Source organism: Geotrypetes seraphini, chromosome 4 (genome assembly GCF_902459505.1).
Source record: "Geotrypetes seraphini chromosome 4, aGeoSer1.1, whole genome shotgun sequence".
In the NCBI taxonomy this organism is placed as follows: domain Eukaryota; kingdom Metazoa; phylum Chordata; class Amphibia; order Gymnophiona; family Dermophiidae; genus Geotrypetes; species Geotrypetes seraphini.
This window is the reverse complement of record NC_047087.1, coordinates 175315295-175338448: the sequence shown is the minus strand read 5'-3', so window position 1 is coordinate 175338448 and position 23154 is coordinate 175315295. Positions and strand designations below refer to the sequence as shown.

At 46.6% G+C, this 23154-nt stretch overlaps 1 protein-coding gene across 8 annotated transcripts in view; it reads left to right on the top strand.

Annotated features, from left to right (window-relative positions):
• HYDIN (HYDIN axonemal central pair apparatus protein) overlaps positions 1-23154 on the top strand; it is a 1718235-nt gene that overhangs the window by 119955 nt on the left and 1575126 nt on the right. For all 8 annotated transcript variants that reach the window (XM_033943280.1, XM_033943278.1, XM_033943277.1 and 5 more), the window contains one exon: positions 7567-7691. In XM_033943280.1, the coding sequence (XP_033799171.1) occupies positions 7567-7691 (125 nt within the window). The remainder of the gene's footprint in view (positions 1-7566; positions 7692-23154) is intronic.

The following is a 23154-nucleotide window of genomic DNA, read 5'->3' as shown; positions in this document are numbered from 1 at the left end:
CGTTCCACCGACCCCCCCCCCCCCCGAGGCTACTAGCGCTGCTCCATCACCCCCTTCCCCCGCTCTAACCGGCATCGCAAACCCCCCCCCCCCGCGAACGCCTCCCCCGCAAGAACCGCAAAGTAGAGAATGACACGGTTGCGGTTTACCCGCAGCTACCGCATTTATCTGCGGGTAACCCGCCGAAACGGTGAAAGAAATATAGCAGTGGCTGCGGGGATGGGGACAAGGCCATTCACCGCCCCGTGGAGCGGTGAATGGTCTTGTCCCCGCAGTGAGGCATCAAGGATCGCGCGGTCCCAGCAGCCCCACCCACCCGATGGTAGCGTTTAGCCCGCTCCCTCCCTCCAGCTCACCTTAGTTTGCAGGCTTTCTTTTTCGGCGACCTGCACGCTTTCAAAGAGCCGCGCATGCGCGGCTGCTCAGTATTCAATCTTCTGCTCTGACAGAACCGGAAATAGGAAGTTGAAGCAGAGCAGAAGATTGAACACTGAGCAGCCGCGCGTACGCTGCTCTTTGAAAGCGTGCAGGTCGCCGAAAAAGAAAGCCTGCAAACTAAGGTGAGATGGAGAGAGGGAGCGGGCTAAACGCTACCATCGGGCGGGTGGGGGTTGTGGGGACCGCGCGATCGCTCGTGTTACTGCCTCTGTTTAGCATTTCTTGTAGGAGTATGTTGTCCCATTTTGTTGTTTTATTTTGGTCAGATTGGTGATCTGATTTTTATAACCCCCCCAATGATTCTGGAATCCTATAATTCCTTCTCTGACCTTCATCCCTCAGCGTGACAGCAGTACTGTATTTGGTTGTTTTTTTTAAATTGTGAAATAGTTTTATCTAATCAACGTGCTCTTTATAGTGGTGAGACGAGGGTTCGAGCAGAAAGCAGGAACAGGCTTTCCTCATTTAGGTCCTGAACCAGGCCTGCTCAAAGATCTGTTAACCAACCTTATCCAACACCTCAAACAAATTAGTTATTCAAAATATAATATTGTCAGCCAGTTCCAGCTCACACTGGAAGGAGGGAGTGAAAGGGAAAAGGATTCTGGGCCAAGGGGATGAAGATGGAAAGAAAAACTCACAGCAGGAAAGAAAGGGGAGGACAGGCAGGTGAGCCAGATGCTAGAAGCAGGGGAGGGGGAAGAAAGAGGAAGAGAAGCTAGACGGGGTTGAAAAGAAGAGACACACTGGTATAGAAGAGGAAGATAGGGGAAATCTGGACACAGGAAGGTAACAGAAAGAGGGGAAATTATGTGCATGGGGCATAGGGACAGAGACATAAAGGGGACATGCCATGGGGATGGTATATGGACACAGAGGGGGGGGGGCAATGGCACATATATAGGGGAGATATTAGAAATGGGGAAAATAGGAGCACAGAAGCGAGATGGTTTGTGGGGATGGGACAGGGACCGAGCTCGCAGGCTCCAGTGGCTTGCACAAATTACATTGTAACGTGCCATGAAAATAAGAGGGAGGAAGGTAGATAGATAGGCCACATGAAAGGAGCTGAAGGGTGGTAGAAAGGAACAGATGGTAAAGGAGGGAGGGAAGGGTGGTGGTGGAAAGGAATAGAACAGACATTGAAGGAGGGTGGAGAGGAACATACCCTGAAGGGAAATGTGGAAGACAGAGTGGGGAGAAGATGCTGGAAGGGAAGAAGACAGATGCCAGACTATGGGGGAGCGGAGGGAAGAAGATGGGTGCTAGACCAATTGGGGGGGGGGTGTGAAGGGAGAGGCACAGTAACAACAAATGGAAGACGCAGAGAGAAGACACACAGTGGATGGAAGGAATTGAATGAGAAGATGTGGAAAGCAGAAACCACACAACAAAGGTAGAAAAAAAAAATTCTATTTATTTATTTATTTTTTGCTTTAGGATAAAGTAGTATATTAGTTGTGTTGATAAAAATTTATAAACAAAGCCCTACCAGCTGAACATCTCTTTCTCTAGTTCTCTAGTTGATTTATAAGAAAGGAATAAGCTAAATATTACAATACTAAGGCTTATATGAATGCTGCGGGGACGGTGACGGGGCGGTGAATGGGATGGCAGTGGCGATGACGGGGCGGTGAAGGGAACGGCGGTGACGGAGCGGTGCAGATGATGGGGGGATGGTGACGGGGCGGTGACGGGGACAGATTTTTTCCCCGTGTCATTCTCTACCACAAAGCACCCTCGTGCTGAAAGCGGCATCCGCCCGCCCTTCCTCCCAAGCACGGTCCTTACCCCTTCCGCTCGTTGTAAGGGTGAATGCGAGCTCCCGCCTCTTGCCTGGGCTGGGCCTTGAGGCAAGAGGCGGGAGCTCGCATTCACTCTTACAACGAGCGGAAGGGGTAAGGACCGTGCTTGGGAGGAAGGGCGGGCGGATGCCGCTTTCAGCACGGGGGTGATTTGCGGTTCTCGCGGGGGGGGGAGGTGGTTGCGATGTCCGGTTCGGGGGGGGGGTGCGATGCCGGTTAGAGCGGGGGGGGAGGTGCTCGTACACCAGAACATGCTCGGTTTGCGAGGCAAAAGTTTGCTGAGTGTTTTGCTCGTCTTACAAAACACTCGCAAACCGGGTTACTCGCAAACCGAGGTTCCACTGTACTGGAGATGTCAGCTCCCACAGCTTATGCAAAATATAGGGTTGAATTGTCTAAATCAGAATGATGTCCACCCAACAGAATGTCATTTAACTCATCTGATGATCCAAATAACTTTATTCATCCAATAACTCAATGACTCGACATGCACATGTTTCGGCCAAACAGGCCTGCTTCAGGAGTCTTAAGAGTTTTCAAAGTGATATCAAATGGTATTATGAATAAATGTGTAGTCTCATTTAAATGCTATGCAACTGTAAATGAAAATGAATGTTTTCACAGTGTACTCTGAGAGCTTCTGCAACAGTAGCTCAGGGCCAAGAAATGTACCGCATCTAGGAAAATCAACTTGGTCAGTTTTCCAATTACCATCTTTAACTAAACTGGAAAAATTATTTAGTACTATGCATGCCACTTTTTGTGATTTAGATCCAGTTCCTTCAAAATGGCTCTTAAGTTCTAGACATGGTCTAATGGCCTTAGCTTTAATAATGACACAGAATAGTCTAAATAGTGAAGAGTTACCTGAATGTTGAAAAAATGCGATTATTAAACCAATTTTGAAGAAGAAAGATTTGGATATGTTGAATCCAGCTAGCTATAGACCAGTTTCTAATCTTTGCTGGTGTCTTACATCGAATTAACAAATATACTTAAATCAAGGCAAGTGGGATTTCGGTCAATGCATAGTACTGAGACAGTGTTAGCAGGCTTTCTTAGTGAGGTTCATTCTATCTTGGATGGGGGAATTTTGCAATGGTAGTTTCTTTAGATCTGAGTTCAGCGTTTGATCTAGTGGACCACGGTCTTTTATTAAATTTTTTACAAGAGATTGGTTTAACAGGAGTAGTTTGGGACTGGTTTTCAGCATTTGTCTGAGGATGTACTTTTAGAGTAGTCACTGAGGGATCAATATCTTAGGATAGAGCGTTAGATTGTAGGGTACCCTATTGCCCGTTTTATTTAATATTTTCCTGAGCCCTTTGGCAAGATGAATCCTGGAATTAGGGATTAGTACATATGTTTATGCAGGTGACATCCTTCTAGTCTATAGACTATCACCTGCTACGTTAGATCTAGGTCCTCTTTGGTTAGCTTAAATAGAATAGAAGAATGGTTGAGTGATCATAAATTGATTTTAAATATGTCTAAGACCATAGCATGTTGTATCTCTGGAGATAAAGCAACACCTCAACTAGATTTTTTATTAAATAATTGCAGTATAAGACTAGTAGATAGTTTCAGATATTTGGGGGTTATAATCGACTGTCATTTACATTTTCAGGAACAGGTATCAAGCGTGGTTGCTAAAGATTTTGAGGCACTGAGACAGCTTAGAGCCATTCGAGATTTTTTGGATGAGAAATCATTGCATACATTAATTCATGCCTTTGTATTGTCAAAGTTAGATTATGGTAATTCAGTATATGCAGGCATTGGGTTGGGCCACTTGAAGCATTTGAAAACAGTGCAGAATACTGCAATTAGATTACGAGGCAGAGCGTTTATTTGTGATCATGTGACACCTTTGTATTTAAAATTCCATTGGTTACCAATGGAATTTAGGATCAAATTTAAGATCTTAATGTTAGCACATAGAGCATTATACCAGTTACAGCCTTCATATCTTTCTAATTTGGTGCTATTATATGCCCCAAGGCGTTTATTACGATCTGTGAATGGCAATAGGGTAGTCGTTCCTCATATTTCAAAAGCACATCCTACATCAACTAGAGATTGTACATTTTTTTATTTAGTTCCACGGTTATGGAATAATCTACCCATAGACTTGAGAAAAAAAAATCATATATAAATTTTAAAAGACATTTAAAAGCACATTTTTTCCAATTGGCTTTCTCAACTTAGAACAGTTTGGGACTGTGATCTGTGTTTTATTGTTTTACTATTAAAATTGTTACTTTTGAGATATTTGCTATGATATTTTATGAAAAAAAAATTAACTTTTGTTCTTAATCTTTCCTTTTCTATTTATTAATGGAGTTCTTTTCTTGATGAATATGAATTGTGTAAACCGCTTAGATCCTTTTAGGCTGTTATGCGGTATATAAAGTTCTTAATAAACATAAGCATCTACCATCCTTTCTGTAAAAAAGTATTTCCTTAGATTACTCCTGAACCTATCACCTCTTAATTTCATCCTATGCGCTCTCATTCCACAGCTTCCTTTCAAATGAAAGAGACTCGGCTCGTGCACATTTACATCACGTAGGTATTTAAATGTCTCTATCATATCTCCCCTCTCCCGCCTTTCCTCCAAAATATACAGATTGCGATCTTTAAGTCTGTCCCCATACTCCTTATGACAAAGAACAAGATACTCTGGATTCATGCCATATTTGCACTAGATAGCCCCCTCTAGTCCCTCTGGGGATATGGGGTCCCAGATGGCTCAAGTTCCAGGTCAAAAGTCCTGATTGGAGCTGGGATATGGGAAAGTCCAGCTGTGTATTTGCTGTTAAACCCCAGAAAGGACCTCAGGAGCACCTTGAAAGGCTCTTTGGGTGCCCTGGTCAGGATTTTGCTCCAGAATTTATTAGTATGATGGGCTTGAGAAAATGGTTGGCTCCCTTATCCTAGGCTAAGTGGTTGCTTCACATCCCAGGCTAATAAAAGGGCATTGGCATCTCACCCAGATGTTTCCAGATTTTTGAAGGGAGTATTATGTCTGTATCCTCCTGTACATCAACCTTTCCAACATAGAGTCATAATCTCATTCTGTGAGCTCTCACTAGAGCTCTATGAGCCTTTGGAGAAGGCGTCATTGATGGACTTGACAGTTAAAACAGTGTTTTTAGTGATAGTCACATCAGCATGTCAGGTGTTGGAACTACAGGCTTTATCCTGCAGAGAACCTTTTCTCAGAATTTCAGAGACAGGGGTATTACTGTGGTCAGTCCCCTCTTTCTTAGCAAAAATAATCTCTAGCTTTCACGTTAATCAAGAAGTACGGTTGCTGGCTTTCATGCCCTCGGAGTCCATGAAGAGTGACAAAGTTCTGAAATTGCTGGATGTTGTTAGAATGTTGCTTTGTTATCTGGAAGTGATGAACAAGTTTCAACTGTCAGATCATCTCTTTGTGCTGGTGGGTACTAGCTGCTGGGCTGGTCAACTTCAAAAGCAATCATTACTAGATGGATTTGTATAGCCATTTCTTCTGCTTATATTGGCAGTGGAAAGCAATGTCCTGTACCCTTAAAGGCATATTCCACTTGGAGTGTAGCATCCTCCTGGGCGGAGTCTAGAGCAGTTTCCCTGAAGAAATTTGTAGAGCGGCCACATGGTCTTCCCTCCATACTTTCACAAAGTTTTATAGGGAGGACGTAGCAGCCAAATTGGATACCATGTTCGGATCTTCACTACTTTCGGCAGGCACATCTGTCCCGTCCTAGATTCTGGGGACTGCTTTGGTACAGCCCACAGGTTCAAGAATAATGTGCCTATTTATTGCACTAGAAGGGAAGATTAGGTTTTTACCTTGATAATCTTTTTTCTAGTAAATAGGCACTTCATTCTTGAAGCTTGCTCTGTCAGATGTTTGCTACCTTCTTGCTGTCTCAGACATGTCCATATTACCTTGTTTCTTTTGTCTATCGAGCAAGGTCAAGGATAGGGGAGACCACTCCTATTTTGAAGAGACCAGAGGATATCTTCCAGAAATTCAAGACTGGGGAGAATGTGGTGCAGTGGTTAAAGCTCAGCACCCTGAGGTTGTGGGTTCAAACCCACGCTGCTCCTTGTGACCCTGGGCAAGTCACTTAATCCCTCCATTACCCCAGGTACATTAGATAGATTGTGAGCCTGCCGGGACAGAGACGGAAATCTGCTTGAGTACCTGAATAAATGCATGTAAACCGTTCTGAGCTGCCCTGGAAGAATGGTATAGAAAATTGAATAAATTAAAAAAAAAAAAAAAAATATTATAGTTGAACTCAGGTAGGTGGCTTGTTCATTCCACCTCGTGATATGTTTTAAATGGTTCATGATTATTTTGTGTTAAATGTTGTGATATGAACAGAACAGACTTGTTTCTTGAGGAGAGTCCCTGTACCCCTATTATGTTTCTTCTTTAGGGCTGACCATCTGTTTTGATAGAAACTGAGGAATTACAGGACAACCCAGAGTTAGGGGAGGTAGAGCAGAAAAAATTAAATGATGCTCTCTACACCAGATCTCGCTATCAGAGGTACACAACCCACAGGTTCAAGAATGATGTGCTTATATACTAGAAAGATTATTATCAAGGTAAGTACCTAATCTTCCCTTCTTAGGCACCATAACATTAGGTTAATCCAGTTAAAAAGTCAAACAAAAATGGTCTGACCAAATTACTGGAAAGGCCTAAAAACAAGAAACCAAACTTGAATCTTGATTCACAGCTGATGTTAATATCGGTTTCAACAAGTAACCTCCCTGGTGCGATAGATCAAGGTTAATCTGAAAAAGCCCTAATCTTCCAAAGAAATTAAAAATGTGAGGCTGACAAATCCTCTAAATTACCTAGAATCCTAAAAGTAGAGACTGACAGGAGTAATGAGCAATTAATTTAGTCAGCTCATTTATCTCCTTCAACTGACTTCTAGGAGTATGATGAACCAAGAAGATTCCCAGTTTAACCAAGCTATCTAATACAACATGAAAACATATGTTGCTGAGGATAAATATTTGGGAAAAGTAAACAATAATTGATCCCTAAAGACCAATATAACCTCATCATCCTCTTTTCTGAGCTCATGGAGGGTGTTTTGCCTTATAACTCTCTTGACAAAAACTGAATTATCCTCATTCTCTACAATCCATGACTCAGAAATGAATAATAAATTAGTGTAGATCTCAATAAGATTATGCAAAAATAAAAATTTATGTGCCCTTCTACATCTAGGAACAATAAAGTATGATTTATCAAGAATGGCCTCCTAATTTTGGTTTAATTTTACTGTGAGCTCTGTATTTTGTGTTTCAGGCCATTCTCAGCAGAACCATCAGTGGGCACTCTGGGTATAGGGGACAGTATGCAGATGACAGTGGAATTCAAGCCTCAGTTCATAGGTGATCACTGTGAGGATCTGATTATAAACTATGACACTGGTAAGTGTGTTTTTTTTCCAGACTTCAAAAATATTCCACATATAAAAAAGGCTATATAAGTAAAATAGTGAGAACAATTTGAATTGCTCTGTTAGCCAAGGTGTGGGGAGTTAGTTTCTCCAAAGCTGAATCTTTTACCTTTGTTTCTCACATTTCAGATTAGTTTCAAACAGTTTTATTATTTTTTTCAAGAAAACTCATACTGACAAAAAAGTGAAATAATACATTCAATCAATCATTTGAAAGGAAGCTCTGGAATAAGAGGGCATAGGATGAAGTTAAGAGGTGATAGGCTCAGGAGTAATCCAAGGAAATACTTTTTTACAGAAAAGGTGATAAATGCTTGGAACAGTCCCAGAAGAGGTGGTGGAGACAGAGACTGTCTAAATTCAAGAAAGCACGTGGGATCTTTTAGAGAGGAAGAGATAATAGTTTCTGTGGATGGGCAGACTGGATGAGCCATTTTGGCCTTTATCTGCCATCATGTTTCTATGTTTCTAAAGCAATACAACTGAGCCTTGCTATCATTCTCCCAACCCCACTCCACCACAGATTTCTCATTACCCAACAATAATTCTCAGAGGATATTGGCCATTATGGTATCATAGGGTCATAAGAACCACTATAGAACTCTTTCCTTCCCCACCCTTCCTCTCTCAAATATGGCTCTTTGGTAATACATATTAGCAGTATTTATACAACTAATTCCATGTCACAAGGTAATAAGACCAAACTACGGCCCCTGGGACTCAAAGATTGCAGTAAGAGTCCCATACCATTAAGAAGTGCTTTTTAATTTAAGAAAATTTCTGGCGTCTCTTGCCTCATCACGTAAGTAAAACATATATTTGATTTCTCCATTTCCAATAAGATGGGGCTCTTGAGATGTCCAAGATTGCAGAATACATTTCCTTGAAACAAGACATTATCCCAGGACAAGCAGGCAGCATATTCTCGCATGTGGGTGACATCATCCAAGGAGCCCGGTATCGACAATTCAAAAGTGTAATATTACTTTAACTCTTTAGAAGTCTCGAAACAGCCCATACCATGCATGCACGAGTGACTTCCCGCCTGGGAACTTGCAGGATCATTAGTTTTCCATGGAGCTAAGAAGATGTGTTTTTTTTTACTTCTTCCAAAGTGCTCTTTTTCTCTTCAATTTTTGTGCCTTCCCACGTTATTTCTTCTTTTTCCATTTGCTACTTTTATTTTCTTTGATTTCCTGTGAAATATTTGATTTTTGTTTTTTTATTCTTCCAGGACTAGGCCCCTGTGCCCCCTTTCAAGCCGGGATTACTGCGGGGTACCTTGAACCTTTTTCGATCTCTTTTTTACTCAATCCTCGGTAAACATTAAGACCAATTTAGAATTAGCAGTATTCCCGTTCATGTCAAAGCCTTCCAAGGGCTTCAAGAGGTGAAGCCGGTGCAGAAGGGCCATTTCTATCACTGACCAGCACAATTGGTATTTCCAGTGCCTTAGCCCCGAGCACCAAGTTGACTTTTGTGCTCGTTGTTCCATACTACAAAAACACTCCTTGAAGGCTCGACATTTACAACAGGAGGTTATTTGGGTCTTCTAAGCCTTCCATGATGCCAACCGCGTCAGACTTCGATAAACCAATATTGACAATGGTGTCCCAGTCTTGCTCGATGTCGACATCATCGGTACCAACTCCATCTAATATAAACCAGCTAAAAGACTCTCGTCCTCCTCAACATTCACCGGCATCTCCAGCATTAAGTAGATGCAAGTCAACAGGCGTCAAAAGCAATCTCGTTCACCATTCACACAGCGGTTGTCACCTTTGAGGCGTGCCTCTACATTGAGGTCCCCAGTGCTTTGACACCCTATTCAGCCTATTCAACCTGCAGTACCATTACAATCTTTGGAACCTCACTTAACCATCCAGGATCAACTACGAGAACTGCTTCATAAGGAGTTGGCAGCCATGCTCCAAAGCCAAATGGTACCATCTGCTGCATCAACTTCAATGGTACTGGCCCAGCCCAAGCAAAGATCATCGAAGCCCCATGATACACACTTAGTGTCTCCTATTCGATGCAAGTCAACATCCAGATGCCGCAGTACTACTTCTTCCTCATCAGATCGACACCAAAATATACATCGAAGTACTACTTGATGCTCCCATCAGCACTGGAGCAGTCACTCATCGTACATCTTCCAGGAGTATACATGCTTAGTCTCCTGGTATTGATGCCTTTGACTCTGATCTTTCTCTCGCGCACCAAGGATGATCCCGATTACTCAGCTCCAGAATCTTATGGTCTAGATTCAGCTCCCTCTCCTCCTCCACCTCAATGTAGGTCACCTTTACTAAATATATTCATCAACTGAGTCAGGCTCTTCCAGTTAAGACAGAGGCTGAGACTGAACTGCGGGCTGAGCTTCTTGATGCCCTTAATTTTGATCAACTTCCTGGAGATCTTAAATTTCCATTCCTTCACCTCATGAAAGATACAATGTTTAAGAATTGGGAATCTCATCTCCTTATACCTATAGCACCATGAAAACTGAACTTTCTTTATAGAGTGCAATTCTGTTCTGGTTTTGACAAGGCTCAGCTATAGCATTAGTCTCTTCTAGTGGAGTCTGCTTTGAAAAAGTCATCTAGCTCCAGAATCCATGCCAGTACTCCTCCTAGCAGAGAGGGTCACATTCGGGACAATTTGGACATCGCCTTTTCCAAAATTCCATGCTCATAAGCTGTATTCTTAGTTATAATTTCTTTATGATTTTTATTTCAAACAGCTTGTTCGTAGAGAGAAAGAGATAATGGTTACTGTGGATGGGCAGACTAGATGGACCATTTGGCCTTTATCTGCCATCATGTTTCTATCTTCCTACTTTTGAAAAGTTTATTCCTGATACCCAGCTTCCTGATTTTCAGTAAACTACTCATCTTCTGGAGACTCGTAAATTCATGGTCTGATCCATTTTTGATGCCTTTGACTTGACTTCCAAAGCATCAGCTCTCTCGATTGCCATGCACAGGCAGGCATTGCTTTGGGTATTACATTACATATAATATAATAAAAGGCTAGCCGCGCATTCGCACTCCCACTGCGTACGCCGGTTTTCCGTGAGCTGTAGGGCCCCGCAAGTAGGAGTGCGCATGCGCGCTTAGGGTTCTGTTTATCGTTTGTTGTTCAGTCTGGCCTGCTCCCTGCTCGCCTTGCTGTATTGTACTTTTTAGTTGAAAGACGCGGCGGTGGCTCCTCTCACGATCCCCGTCTGTGTCGGACTTCTAACACAGGTGGGGATCATGAGAGGAGCCGCTGCCACGTCTTTCAACTAAAAAATACAATACGGCAAGGCGAGCAGGGAGCAGGCCAGACTGAAGCTCCGAATTTCTCCCCGATGTCGGCTTCAGGTGGTACGAGATTGGGAAGCTGCGCTTTGGTGGGGGAAGTGGCGGGTGAGCTAGAGAGGGAGGGAGCAACAGCCGGCCGAGGTGAGGGCTTTCTCTGCAGCAGGAACTCTGGACAGGGGGACAGGAAAGAGGTGCTGATGGACAGGGGAACTGACATGGGGGGAGGGAAAGGAAGGGAGGCCTACTACTGGACAGGGGTCAGGAAAGAGGTGCTGATGGACAGGGGAAGAGACGGGGGGGAAGAAAAAGGAAGGTAGGCCTACTGCTGGACAGGGGACAGGGGGACAGAAAAGAGGTGCTGATGGACAGGGGAAGAGACGGGGGAAGAAAAAGGAAGGGAGGTCTACTGTTGGACAGGGGGACAGGAAAAAGGTGCTGCTGGACAGGGGGAGATAAAAAAAGGGAGAAGGACTGCTGCTGGATAAGGGGAGCAGTGAAGGGGTTGTGGTGGACAAAGGGAAGGTAAAAGGAAGGGAGAATGGGTGGACAGCCGAGGAAAAATAAAGACACAAAGAAAGACAGAAATACAGAAAGCGGCTAAGGAGAGAGAGAGAGAAAGAAAGAAATAAACACAGACACACACACATATATTCTAGTACCCGTTAATGTAACGGGCTATAACACTAGTTACATTATATTAATGACTTCTATTCTGCCCGTACCTTGCAGTTCTGGGCAGATTACAAAAGAAACTAACTGGACATTTCCAGGAAAATTACAATTTAGGGTTTTGGATTACAAAAAGATGACTGGACAATTCCAGGAAATTTAGTTTGGGGAGCTGTTTACATGGTTGAGACTTTGAAGAGAAAGAATTACGGAGAGGGAGAGACTTTGAGGGGAAATTTGTAAGGAAGGAGGAGAACAGGGGGGTAGAGTTAAGATATCTGGATACATTTTTTGAATAGCAGGGTTTTAATTTCTTTTCAAAATGATTTGATCCAATGTAGATCCCAATGTATAAGACTGCCTGGCCAATATCCCTTGTTTGGGGGATGAACTTTTAAGGGAAAAATTTGAGGAGGCCACTCAGAAGATCACAAGGCATGAGCAAAGTATGACTACTCTCTCATCCTCCAAGTCATCCAAACCTCAGTCTACAAAGCGCTACTACACTTCTAGATACTCGTCTGCACTTTACAAATGACACTACACTCTACCATCAGTGTCCTCTAGGGCTCCTGCCCTGAAGTGTGCTAGAAACCAATGTTCTCAGAAATCTCAAGCACCTTCTCAACAGAGGTCTACTCAGTCTTTTTGATGTGTTACTAGAGAGCCTCACTGCCATTCAACCTACGCTACCCCCTCCTCTTCACATCGGAGGTCGTCTCACCATTACCATCAACATTGGACTCTAATCATCACAGACACATGGGTTCTGTGGGTGGTGCAGCATGGGTACGCTCTTCAATTTCAAGAACTCCCTCCAAACAGACTACCAAGAGAGTTCTTTTTCAAATCCCAGAAGACTCCCCTTCTTCTTCAAGAATTCTCAGACCTTCTGCAGCTCAATGCAATCAACATAAGAACATAAGAGATGCCGCTGCTGGGTCAGACCAGTGGTCCATCATGCCCAGCAGTTTGCTCACGCGGTGGCCCTTTTGGTCAAAGACCAGCGTCCTAACTGAGACTGGCCCGACCAGCTTACATCCTTGTTCAGTAGGAACTTGTCTAACTTTGTCTTGAATCCCTGGAGGGTGTTTTCCCCTATGACAGCCTCTGGGAGAGCGTTCCAGTTTTCCACCACTCTCTGAGTGAAGAACTTCCTTATGTTTGTACGGAATCTATCCCCTTAAAACTTTAGAGAGTGCCCTCTCGTTCTCCCTACCTCTGTTCAAGGGAGAAGAGGCCCAGTTTCTCTAATCTTTCGGTGTACGGCAACTCCTCCAACCCCTTAACCATCTTAGTCGCTCTTCTCTGGACCCTCTCGAGTAGTAGCGTGTCTTTCTTCATGTACGGCAACCAGTGCTGTATGCAGTACTCCAGGTGAGGGCGCACCATGGCCCAGTACAGCGACATGATAACCTTCTCCGATCTGTTCGTGATCCCCTTCTTTATCATTCCTAGCATTCTGTTCGCCCTTTTCACCGCCACAGCACATTATGTAGACGGCTTCATTGACTTGTCAATCAGAACTCCCAAGTCCCTTTCCAGGGAGGTCTCTCCAAGTACCGCCCTTCCAGGGAGGTCTCTCCAAGTACCGCCCCGGACATCCTGTACTCGTGCTTGAGATTTTTGATACCAACATGCATCACTTTACACTTATCTACGTTGAATCTTATCTGCCATGCCGATGCCCATTCCTCGAGCCTTATTATGTCACGTTGTAGATTTTCACAATCCCCCTGTGTCTTTACTACTCTGAATAACTTCATGTCGTCCGCAAATTTAATCACCTTGCTCGTCGTACCTATGTCCAGATGTTTATAAAGATGTTGAAGAGTACAGGTCCAAGCACCGAGCCATGCGGCACCCCACTGGTGACGCTCTTCCAGTCCGAGTATTGCCCATTCACCCCCACTCTCTGTTTCCTATGCTCCAGCCAGTTTTTAATCCACGTATTTCTCCCTCGATTCCATGGTTCGCAATTTTCCGAAGTAGTTGTTCATGCGGAACCTTGTCAAATGCCTTCTGAAAGTCCAGATATACAATGTCGACCGGGTCGCCCTTGTCTATCTGCTTGTTTACTCCCTCAGCCGAAAGGCCAAGGGTTCTACGCCTGGTACTTCCTTTTACCGAAGAAGACGGGAGGTCTATGTCCAATCCTTGACCTCTGAGCTCTCAACAAATACTTAGTCAAAGAAAAGTTCTGAATGCTTTCTCTAGGAAAGTATGAATAGAGGACCGGGTGGCTGCTTTACAAAAGTTCTCAATAGGAGTGGAATGGAGGTAAGCTACTGAGGCAGCCATTGCTCTAACCTTACGTGCTGTCACCCGATCTTGAAAGTGACAGCTCAGGTCCCAAGGATCCAGACAGAGTTTCTCAGGGCTCAGGTAAATCCAGGCTTCCAGTTCCCATCCTGCTTCAACCTCCAAAAAGACACAATGATGCCATGTCCAGAGTAGTTCTCCTTAAGATAGGGGGACTGCTCTCAGACTTTGTGAGGCCTGGGCACAGATATTGTCAGACTTTTGGATCCTGGAAATCATTCAGAGTGGTTACAAGCTGGAATTCACCTGGCCCTTGTTTTGTAGACTCCCCAATGGGGCGACTAGAAAAGGCAGGCAGAGTGGAGGCCACAGTACGAAGGTTGTTAGACATTCAAGCAATAGAGCCTATGTCGCCCGAAGATTCAGGCTCGGACATATACTTCATATATTTCATTGTGCCAAAGAAAAGCTCAGACAATTGGAGACCCATTCTGGATCTTACATCAATACAGCACTCAAAGTTCCATGCTTTCACATGGAGCCAGTTTGATCTGTCATAGCAGGGGTTGCACCAAGGGAGTTTCTAGTCTATCTGGATCTGACAGAAGCCTATTTTCATATTCCTATATTTCTGGACCAAAGAAAGTTCCTGAGGTTTCATGTTCTGGAAAACCATTACCAGTTCTCAGCCCTCCCCTAAGGGATTGTAACAGTGCCTCGCATGTTCACCAAGGTGATGATGGTGGTAGCTGCCCACCCGTGTAAGATGGGCTTACAGCTTAATCCATACCTGGATGACTGGCTGATCAGAGCGCCATTCATCGAAGCACAGCATATGGTAGCTCATGTGGTCCGAGTTCTGCAGAACCTGGGTTGGATAATGTATTTCTAAAAGAGCCAACTGTCTCGGTCCATGGAATACCTGGGTGTCTTGTTCAACATGGCAGATGGATATGTCTATCTTCCAGAGGAACACAGACAGAAGATTTGCACTCACATAATGAGCTTACTAGCCAAGACAGCTCTGTATGCGTAACACTATCTCCAAGTGTTAAGTTCCATGGCTGACACAATAGATGTAGTTCCCTGGACAAAGGCACACTTGCATTCTCTCCAAGGCACATTATCACACTGGTCACCTCAATGGGACTCCCTGCAGATACCTCTGCCCTGGTCTCTGGAAGCTCGGGCCAGTATGGACTAGTGACTTTGTCCTTAGTTTTTAGCCAGGGGCATACCTCTCTGCATAGCTTCCTGGGTAATTGTGATAACAGATGCCAGCCTGTTTTGCTGGGGGGACGCACTGCAGCCATCATCTGATAGGTCATCCACGCAGATAAACTGGTCAGTCAACAGGTTGGAACTTTGAGCCATTTGGCTGGCTTTGCCGAAACTACTACTACTACTACTACTATTATGAATTATTTCTATAGCGCTACCAGACGCACGCAGCGCTGCACAGTCACAAAGAATAAGAAAACAGTCCCTATTTAAAAGAGCTTACAATCTAAACAGGCAAGACACACAAACAGGATGTCATTGATATAGTCAAGGGAAATGGTCAATCAGCGGGCTGGTCTGGAGTGCAGAGGAGTAGGGTTAAGGATTGAAAGCTATATCAAAAAGGTGGGTTTTCAGTCTGCTTTTAAACAAGGGAAGGGAAGTGGCTTGACAGACAAACTCGGGTAATTTATTCCAGGCAGAAGACACTGAAAGGACAAGCGGTCCGAGTCTTCTCAGACAATGCTACTGTAGTAACCTATGTCAATCACCATGGGGGCACCAAGAGTGCCCAGTTGAGTCTGGAAGCCCGCTTACTTACTGTTCAAGTAGGCAGAGCTTCATCTTCTGGCACTCTTAGCAGTGCATGTAGTGGGAGTGAACAATGTCCAAGCTGATTTCCTCCACAAACAGACAATGGATCCAGGCTAGTTGACATTGTCTGTGGCAGTCTTCCAGACCTTTGTTCATTCCTGGGGTTGCCTGATGTTTGATCCATGGCAACAGTGCAAAACAAGAAGGCGGACAGATTCTTCTGTTGCGGGTCCATAGAAACATAGAAAGATGACAGCAGGAAAGGGCTATAGCCCATCAAGTCTGCCCACTCTACTGACCCATCCTCTTAAGTCTATACCTAGTGACCAATTCCTCAGCTCGACCCTCGTAGGGATCCCACATAGGCATCCCATTTGTTCTTAAAGTCTGGCACGCTGCTGGCCTCGATAATCTGCACTGGAAGCTTATTCCAACGGTCAACCACTCTTTCCGTGAAGAAATAATTCCTGATGTCGCCATGAAATTTCCCGCCCCTGAGTTTGAGCGGATGCCCTCTTGTGGCCGTGGGTCCTTTGAGAAAGAAGATATCATCTTCCATCTCGATACGTTCTGTGATGTATTTAAATGTGGAGCGGTGAATGGTCTTGTCCCCGCAGTGAGGCATGAAGGATCGCGCGGTCCCCGCAGCCCACACCCGCCTGCCCAATCGATCCTAGTGATTAGCCAGCTCTCTCCCTTCTCCTCACCTTAGTTTGTAAGTTTTCTTTTTCAGCGACCCGCACGCTATCAAAGAGCCGCGCACCCGCTGCTGCTCAGTTTCGATCTTCTGCTCTGACGCAACCAGAAACAGGAAGTTGCAGCAGAGCAGAAGATTGAACACTGAGCAGCCGTTCGTGCGCGGCTCTTTGGGAAAGCGTGCAGGTCGCCGTAAAAGAAAGCCTGCAAACTAAGGTGAGGAGAAGGGAGAGAGCTGGCTAAACACTAGGATCGATTGGGCAGGCGGGTGGGGGCTGCGGGGACCGTGCGATCGCCCGTGTTCCCGGCTCAAACTGGAAGGAGGGAGTGAAAGGGAAAAGGATTCTGGGCCAAGGGAATGAAGACGGAAAGAAAAACCCACAGCAGGAAAGAAAGGGAAGGACAGGCAGGTGAGCCAGATGCTAGAAGCAGGGGGGGGGGGGGGAAGAAAGAGGGAAAAAAGCTAGATGGGGTTGAAAAGAAGAGATACACTGGTATGGAAGAGGAAGATAGGGGAAATCTGGACACAGGAAAGTAACAGAAAGAGGGGAAATTATATGCATGGGGCATAGGGACAGGGACATGCCATGGGGATGGTATATGGACACGGGGGGGGGGGCAATGGCAGATACATAGGGGAGATATTAGAAATAGGGAAAATAGGAGCACAGAAACGAAATGGTTTGTGGGGATGGGACAGGGACCGAGCTCGCAGGCTCCAGTGGCTTGCACAAATTACATTGTAACGTGCCATGAAAATAAGAGGGAGGAAGGTAGATAGATAGGCCACGCGAGAGGAGCTGAAGGGTGGTAGAAAGGAACAGATGGTAAAGGAGGGAGGGAAGGGTGGTGGTGGAAAGGAATAGGACAGACATTGAAGGAGGGTGGAGAGGAACAGACCCTGAAGGGAAATGTGGAAGACAGAGTGGGAAGAAGACAGATGCCAGACTATGGGGGAGCGGAGGGAAGAAGATGGGTGCTAGACCAATTGGGGGGGAGGGGGGTGAAGGGAGAGGCACAGTAACAGCAAATGGAAGACGCAGAGAGAAGACACACAGTGGATGGAAGCGCTGATTAAAGACAGCATTTGGGAACACATCGAAAACAATGGGCAACTAAAGTCGAGCCAACATGGCTTCTACAAGGGCAGGTCATGCCTCACGAACTTATTATACTTCTTTGAGGGGGTGAACAGCCAGGTGGATAGAGGGGAATCCATAGACATCATTTACCTTGACTTCCAAAAAGCCTTCGACAAGGTACCACACGAAAGACTGCTAAGGAAGCTATGGAACCACGGGGTGCAAGGGGAGGTCCACCGATGGATCAAAAACTGGCTGGCGGACAGGAAACAGAGGGTTGGAGTAAAGGGCCATTACTCAGATTGGCAAAGGATCACGAGTGGAGTTCCACAGGGATCGGTGCTGGGACCGCTCCTGTTCAATATATTTATTAACGACCTGGAGGCGGGAACAAAATGTGAGGTTATTAAATTTGCGGATGACACTAAATTATACAGCAGGGTCATAACCTTGGAGGGCTGCGAAGACCTCCAAAAAGATTTGACAATGCTGGAAGAGTGGGCCAAAAAGTGGCAAATGAGCTTCGACATAGGGAAATGCAAGGTCATGCATATTGGGAAAAAGAACCCGATGTTCACTTACAAGATGGGGGGATCACCGCTAGGGGTGAGCAACCTTGAAAGAGACCTGGGAGTGATGGTGGACACAACATTGAAGGCGTCGGCACAGTGCGCCACAGCCTCAAGGAAAGCGAACAAAATGTTGGGTATCATTAAGAAAGGTATCACAGCCAGGACGAAGGAAGTCATCCTGCCACTGTATCGTGCAATGGTGCGCCCGCACCTGGAGTACTGTGTTCAGTACTGGTCGCCGTACCTCAAGAAAGACATGGCGGTACTTGAGAGAGTCCAGAGAAGAGCAACTAAGCTAATAAAAGGTATGGGGGATCTCTCATATACTGACAGACTGAAAAAGCTGGGGCTTTTCTCCCTGGAAAAGCGACGACTCAGAGGAGACATGATAGAAACCTTCAAGATCATGAAGGGCATAGAAAAAGTGGATAGGGACAGATTTTTCAAACTAAGGGAACCACAGGTACAAGGGGGCACTCAGAGAAATTGAAAGGGGAAAGGTTTAGAACAAACGCCAGGAAGTTCTTTTTCACCCAGAGGGTGGTGGATACATGGAACGCGCTGCCGGAGGATGTGATAGGCAGAAGTACGCTACAGGGCTTCAAAGAAGGTCTGGACAGGTACCTGGAGGACAAAGGGATTGAGGGGTACAGATAGGAGTAGAGGTAAGGTTATAGGGACAGGATTAGAGGTAAATTACAAAATTAGTCAGAGACCACTGTTCAGGCAGTGGGCCTGATGGGCCGCCGCGGGAGCGGACCGCTGGGCAGGATGGACCTCTGGTCTGCCTCAGCGGAGGCAACTTCTTATGTTCTTAATTGAATGAGAAGATGTGGAAAGTAGAAACTAGACAACAAAGGTAGAAAAAAAATTCTATTTATTTATTTATTTTTTGCTTTAGGATAAAGTAGTATATTAGTTGTGTTGATAAAAATTTATAAACAAAGCCCTGCCAGCTGAACATCTCTTTCTCTAGTTCAGCAGCAGGAACTTTGATTTATAAGAAAGGAATAAGCTAAATATTACAGTACTAAGGCTTATATGGATGCAGCGGTGATGGTGACGGGGCGGCGAAGGGAACGGCGGTGACGGGGCGGTGCAGAGGATGGTGGGCCCGCGACGGGGCGGTGACGGGGACAGATTTTTTTCCCCATGTCATTCTCTAGTACAGACCTCCAAGACAATCGGAGCACAAGGACGCTGAATTAATTGAAGACATTGAGAATATCACCTTACGGGGGGACGTTGTTCTGTTGGGAGACTTCAACATGCCTGATGTAGACGGAACACACTTTCAGCGACAACTTGTGATAGCAGGAGGATATTAACGTCCATGAAGGTCCATGAAGGGAATACGGCTCAAACAATTGGTACTAGAGCCCACTAGGGCCCAGGCCATCCTGGACCTGGTACTTACGAACGGGAAAAGCGTCTCAGAGATCTCGGTGGGAGAACCGCTAGCCACCAGTGACCATAACATGGTATGGTTTAACCTTAGGAAAGGCTTCCCTAGATCACAAACAAAAACAAGGGTATTCAATTTCCGGGGCACTGACTTCGCACGCATGGGAGACTTCATCCATCAGACGCTTCAGGTTCAAGAAGTAACGGATAATGTGGAGGTTATGTGGTCAACCTTGAAATCGACCTTTCATGAGGCAACTATCAGCTACATAAAATCAGTAACTAAACAACAAAGAAAAAAGAAACCCCAATGGTTCACTGATGAGGTCTCGTACCTCGTCAAGGAGAAGAAAAGAGCATTTCTCTCATGCAAACGCACGGGGGAAAAAGAAGCAAACATTGAATACAGGACAAAGTCTGCAGTGGTCAAAACAGCAGTCAGGGAGGCCAAACTTCGAATGGAAGAAACTCTAGCGAAGAACATTAAGAAAGGGGACAAATCCTTCAGGTAAATTAGCGACAGGAAAAGAACGCAAACGGGATAGTATGCCTTAGAACGCCAGACGGGAATTATGTGGAAACAGATTCCGAAAAAGCCAAACTACTGAACGATTACTTATCCCAGGACAAGCAGGCAGGTATTCTCACTAGTGGGTGATGTCATCCGACAGAGCCCCGATACGGACATCTTGCAAGCATGTCTTGCTTGAAGAAACTCAGAAGTTTCGAGATGCCTGCACCGCGCATGCGCCAGTGCCTTCCCGCCCGATGCTCCGGGCGTGTCTCCTCAGTTCTTTTTCTTCCGCGGAGCTGAGAAGTCTATCTTCAATTTGCGCCCATTAAATCTCTTTTTTTGCCTTCTTTTTTGCCGCGGGTTGAGTTCTTTTGGCTCTCCTGTGCATTTATTTCTTTCTTTGATTTCTTTTTTCAAAAAAAAAAAAAAAAATTTTCCTTCCAATACCGGGTCGGCTGCGTGGCTGGGGCTCCACACCTTCGACCTTGCGGCGGAGCTTTTCCGGCCTATGTCCCGGCCGATTACCGGTTTTAAAAAGTGTAGCAAGTGCCAGCGTGCGATTTCGCTCATGGACCCTCATCGACGCTGCTTACAGTGTCTGGGACCGGATCACTTCCCGAAATCGTGCCGGCCTTGCTCCACTCTGACGGCGAGAGCGTTTAAGCGTCGCTGTCTGCTGTGGGAGTCCATGTTCAAGATGGAAGCTTCATCGGATCCTGCAGCTTCGACATCGACGGGTGCTTCGACTCCTTCGGCGAAGCCCTCTGCCTCCCCGGCTGCTTCGGGCCTCCTGAAGCCGGCATCGTTCACGCCGGTTTCGGCCCCGACTTCGGCGCCGGTGCCTTCATCCGTCTCCTCGGAGCAGTTATCGACCCCGACTGTTCCACCAGTGGTGCTAAAGGTGCCGAAGGCTGGCAAGCAGAAGCACGCAGCACCCAAGGAGCGCAGAGACTGTGCGGAAGGGCCCCCTTTTGGTGCGGATCCCTCCATATCGGCTTCGTTGCGGTCCATCCTGGAGGCTCAGTTCGTGGAGCTCATGCAGACCATGGGGCTTCGGCTGATTGCCACCATCCAGGGTGACCTTCCAGCTTCGGCTTCGAGGAGCGGTGAGCGGTGAGCGGTGTCCAGGTCCTCGAGGAGGTCCTCCGTTAGCGCTGTACCTCTTTTGGAACCGATTCCCTCGAAGAGGGCCTCCCTTAGTGATATGCCTCCCTTGGAGCCCATCCCCTCGAGGAAAGCCTCGTTTAGTGACCTGCCTCCCTTGGAACCGATTACTCCGCCCCATGACTCAGTATGGCGTCCACCTTCGGGGCCACCCAGTCCTGGGCATAGCAGGAAGCAGGACGAGTTCTTCCAAACCCCCTATCAAACCTGGGCGTCATCGGGGGAGGCGACGACTCTGCCGCCTCTGCGAACGACGGCATCGAGTCCAATCTGCTCCTTGGAGGCGTCTGACCCAGTTTCTCACAGACGGGCTCGATCCCCTTCCAGGCATCGGGAGGGGCATCGATCCAGACATTCTTCAAAGCATTCCTCTCGACACTCGACCGTTTCGCCTCAGAAGAAATTGCCTCGGTTGGGGTATGCGGCTTCGACTGGGTCTCCTCCTCCGGGCCCGGAGTTCGAGGACACCGAGGTTTTCTACTCGTCCTGTTGCTCGCAGGCCTCTCTGGAGCCTGAAGCCTCCTCTTCTTCTAGTCCGTCTCGCAGACCGGCGATGGCGGACCAACTGTCCTTTTCATCGTTCCTCAGGCAGATGGCGGATGACATGGACATTACTCTCGATGCTGGGTCTCGATATTCCAAGGAGTATCTCGATACCATGCACTTGCCTCGCCCTCCAGCAGAGTCCTTGCGGCTTCCCCTGCACAAGCTCCTCGACCAGACTTTCATGCGATGCTTCGAATCATCTTACTCTATCCCTGCGGTCCCTGGCAAATTGGATGCGCGGTACCGCACGGTGCATCATAAAGGCTTCGAGGGTCCTCAGCTTTCTCACCAGTCCCTCCTGGTCGAATCCTCGCTCAAGCGGTCTCATCCTGGCCAGGTCTATGCTTCAGTGCCTCCGGGCTGCGAGGGCAGAACCATGGATAAGTTTGGTCGACGCATCTATCAGAATTCGATGATGGCGTCTCGAGTCCTGAATTACAATTTCCACTTTGAAGCCTACTTAGAATTTTTTCTACCTGTGCTTCGGAAGTTCACACCATACATCGAATCCCAGGCTAGGTTTGAGTTTGAAGAAGTGGTTGCTTCGCTGTCCCAACTTCGGCTTCAGTTAATGCAATCTGCCTATGATGCATTCGAGCTCTCCGCCCGAGCGGCGGCCTGCTCGGTGGCGATGCACCGGTTGGCCTGGTTGCGAACCATTGATATGGACCCGAATCTTCAGGACCGCTTGGCGAACGTCCCGTGTGCTGGGGCGGATCTTTTTGACGAATCCATCGAGACTGTCACGAAGAAGTTGTCTGACCACGAAAAGTCCTTCCAATCCATCCTTCGGCCGAAGCCTAAGCCTCAGCAGTCTCGACCTTCTCGTCCGCCGTTGATTTATCAGAGGCGTTATCAGCCGAGGCAAACTCTACCTGCGAGGCAACCGGCGAAGCGCCAACCTCCCCAGAAGGGTCAGCCTAAGTCTCAGTCGCCTGCTGTCCCTAAGACCACTCAGCCTTTTTGACTGTCTCGTCGAGGGCATAACCAACCTCGTTCTGCCTCCCCCTGTTTTTCCCATCGGAGGGCGCCTCCATCATTTTTATCATCGCTGGGAGGCCATAACAACCGACCTCTGGGTCCTTACTATCATCAAGGAAGGATACTCTCTTCATTTCCATCGGGTCCCTCCGGACCACCCTCCAAGAGAGTATCCTTCCAACTTGACTCAGACCGCCCTTCTTCTCCAGGAAGCTCAGGCTTTGCTCCGGCTTCGTGCCGTGGAGCCGGTCCCGACGGACCAACTGAACCAGGGGTTTTACTCCCGGTACTTCCTTGTTCCGAAGAAGACGGGCGACCTGCGACCCATTTTGGACCTCAGGGCCCTCAACAAATTCTTAGTCAGAGAGAGGTTTCGCATGCTGACGCTTGCTTCTCTCTACCCTCTCCTCGAGCAGAACGA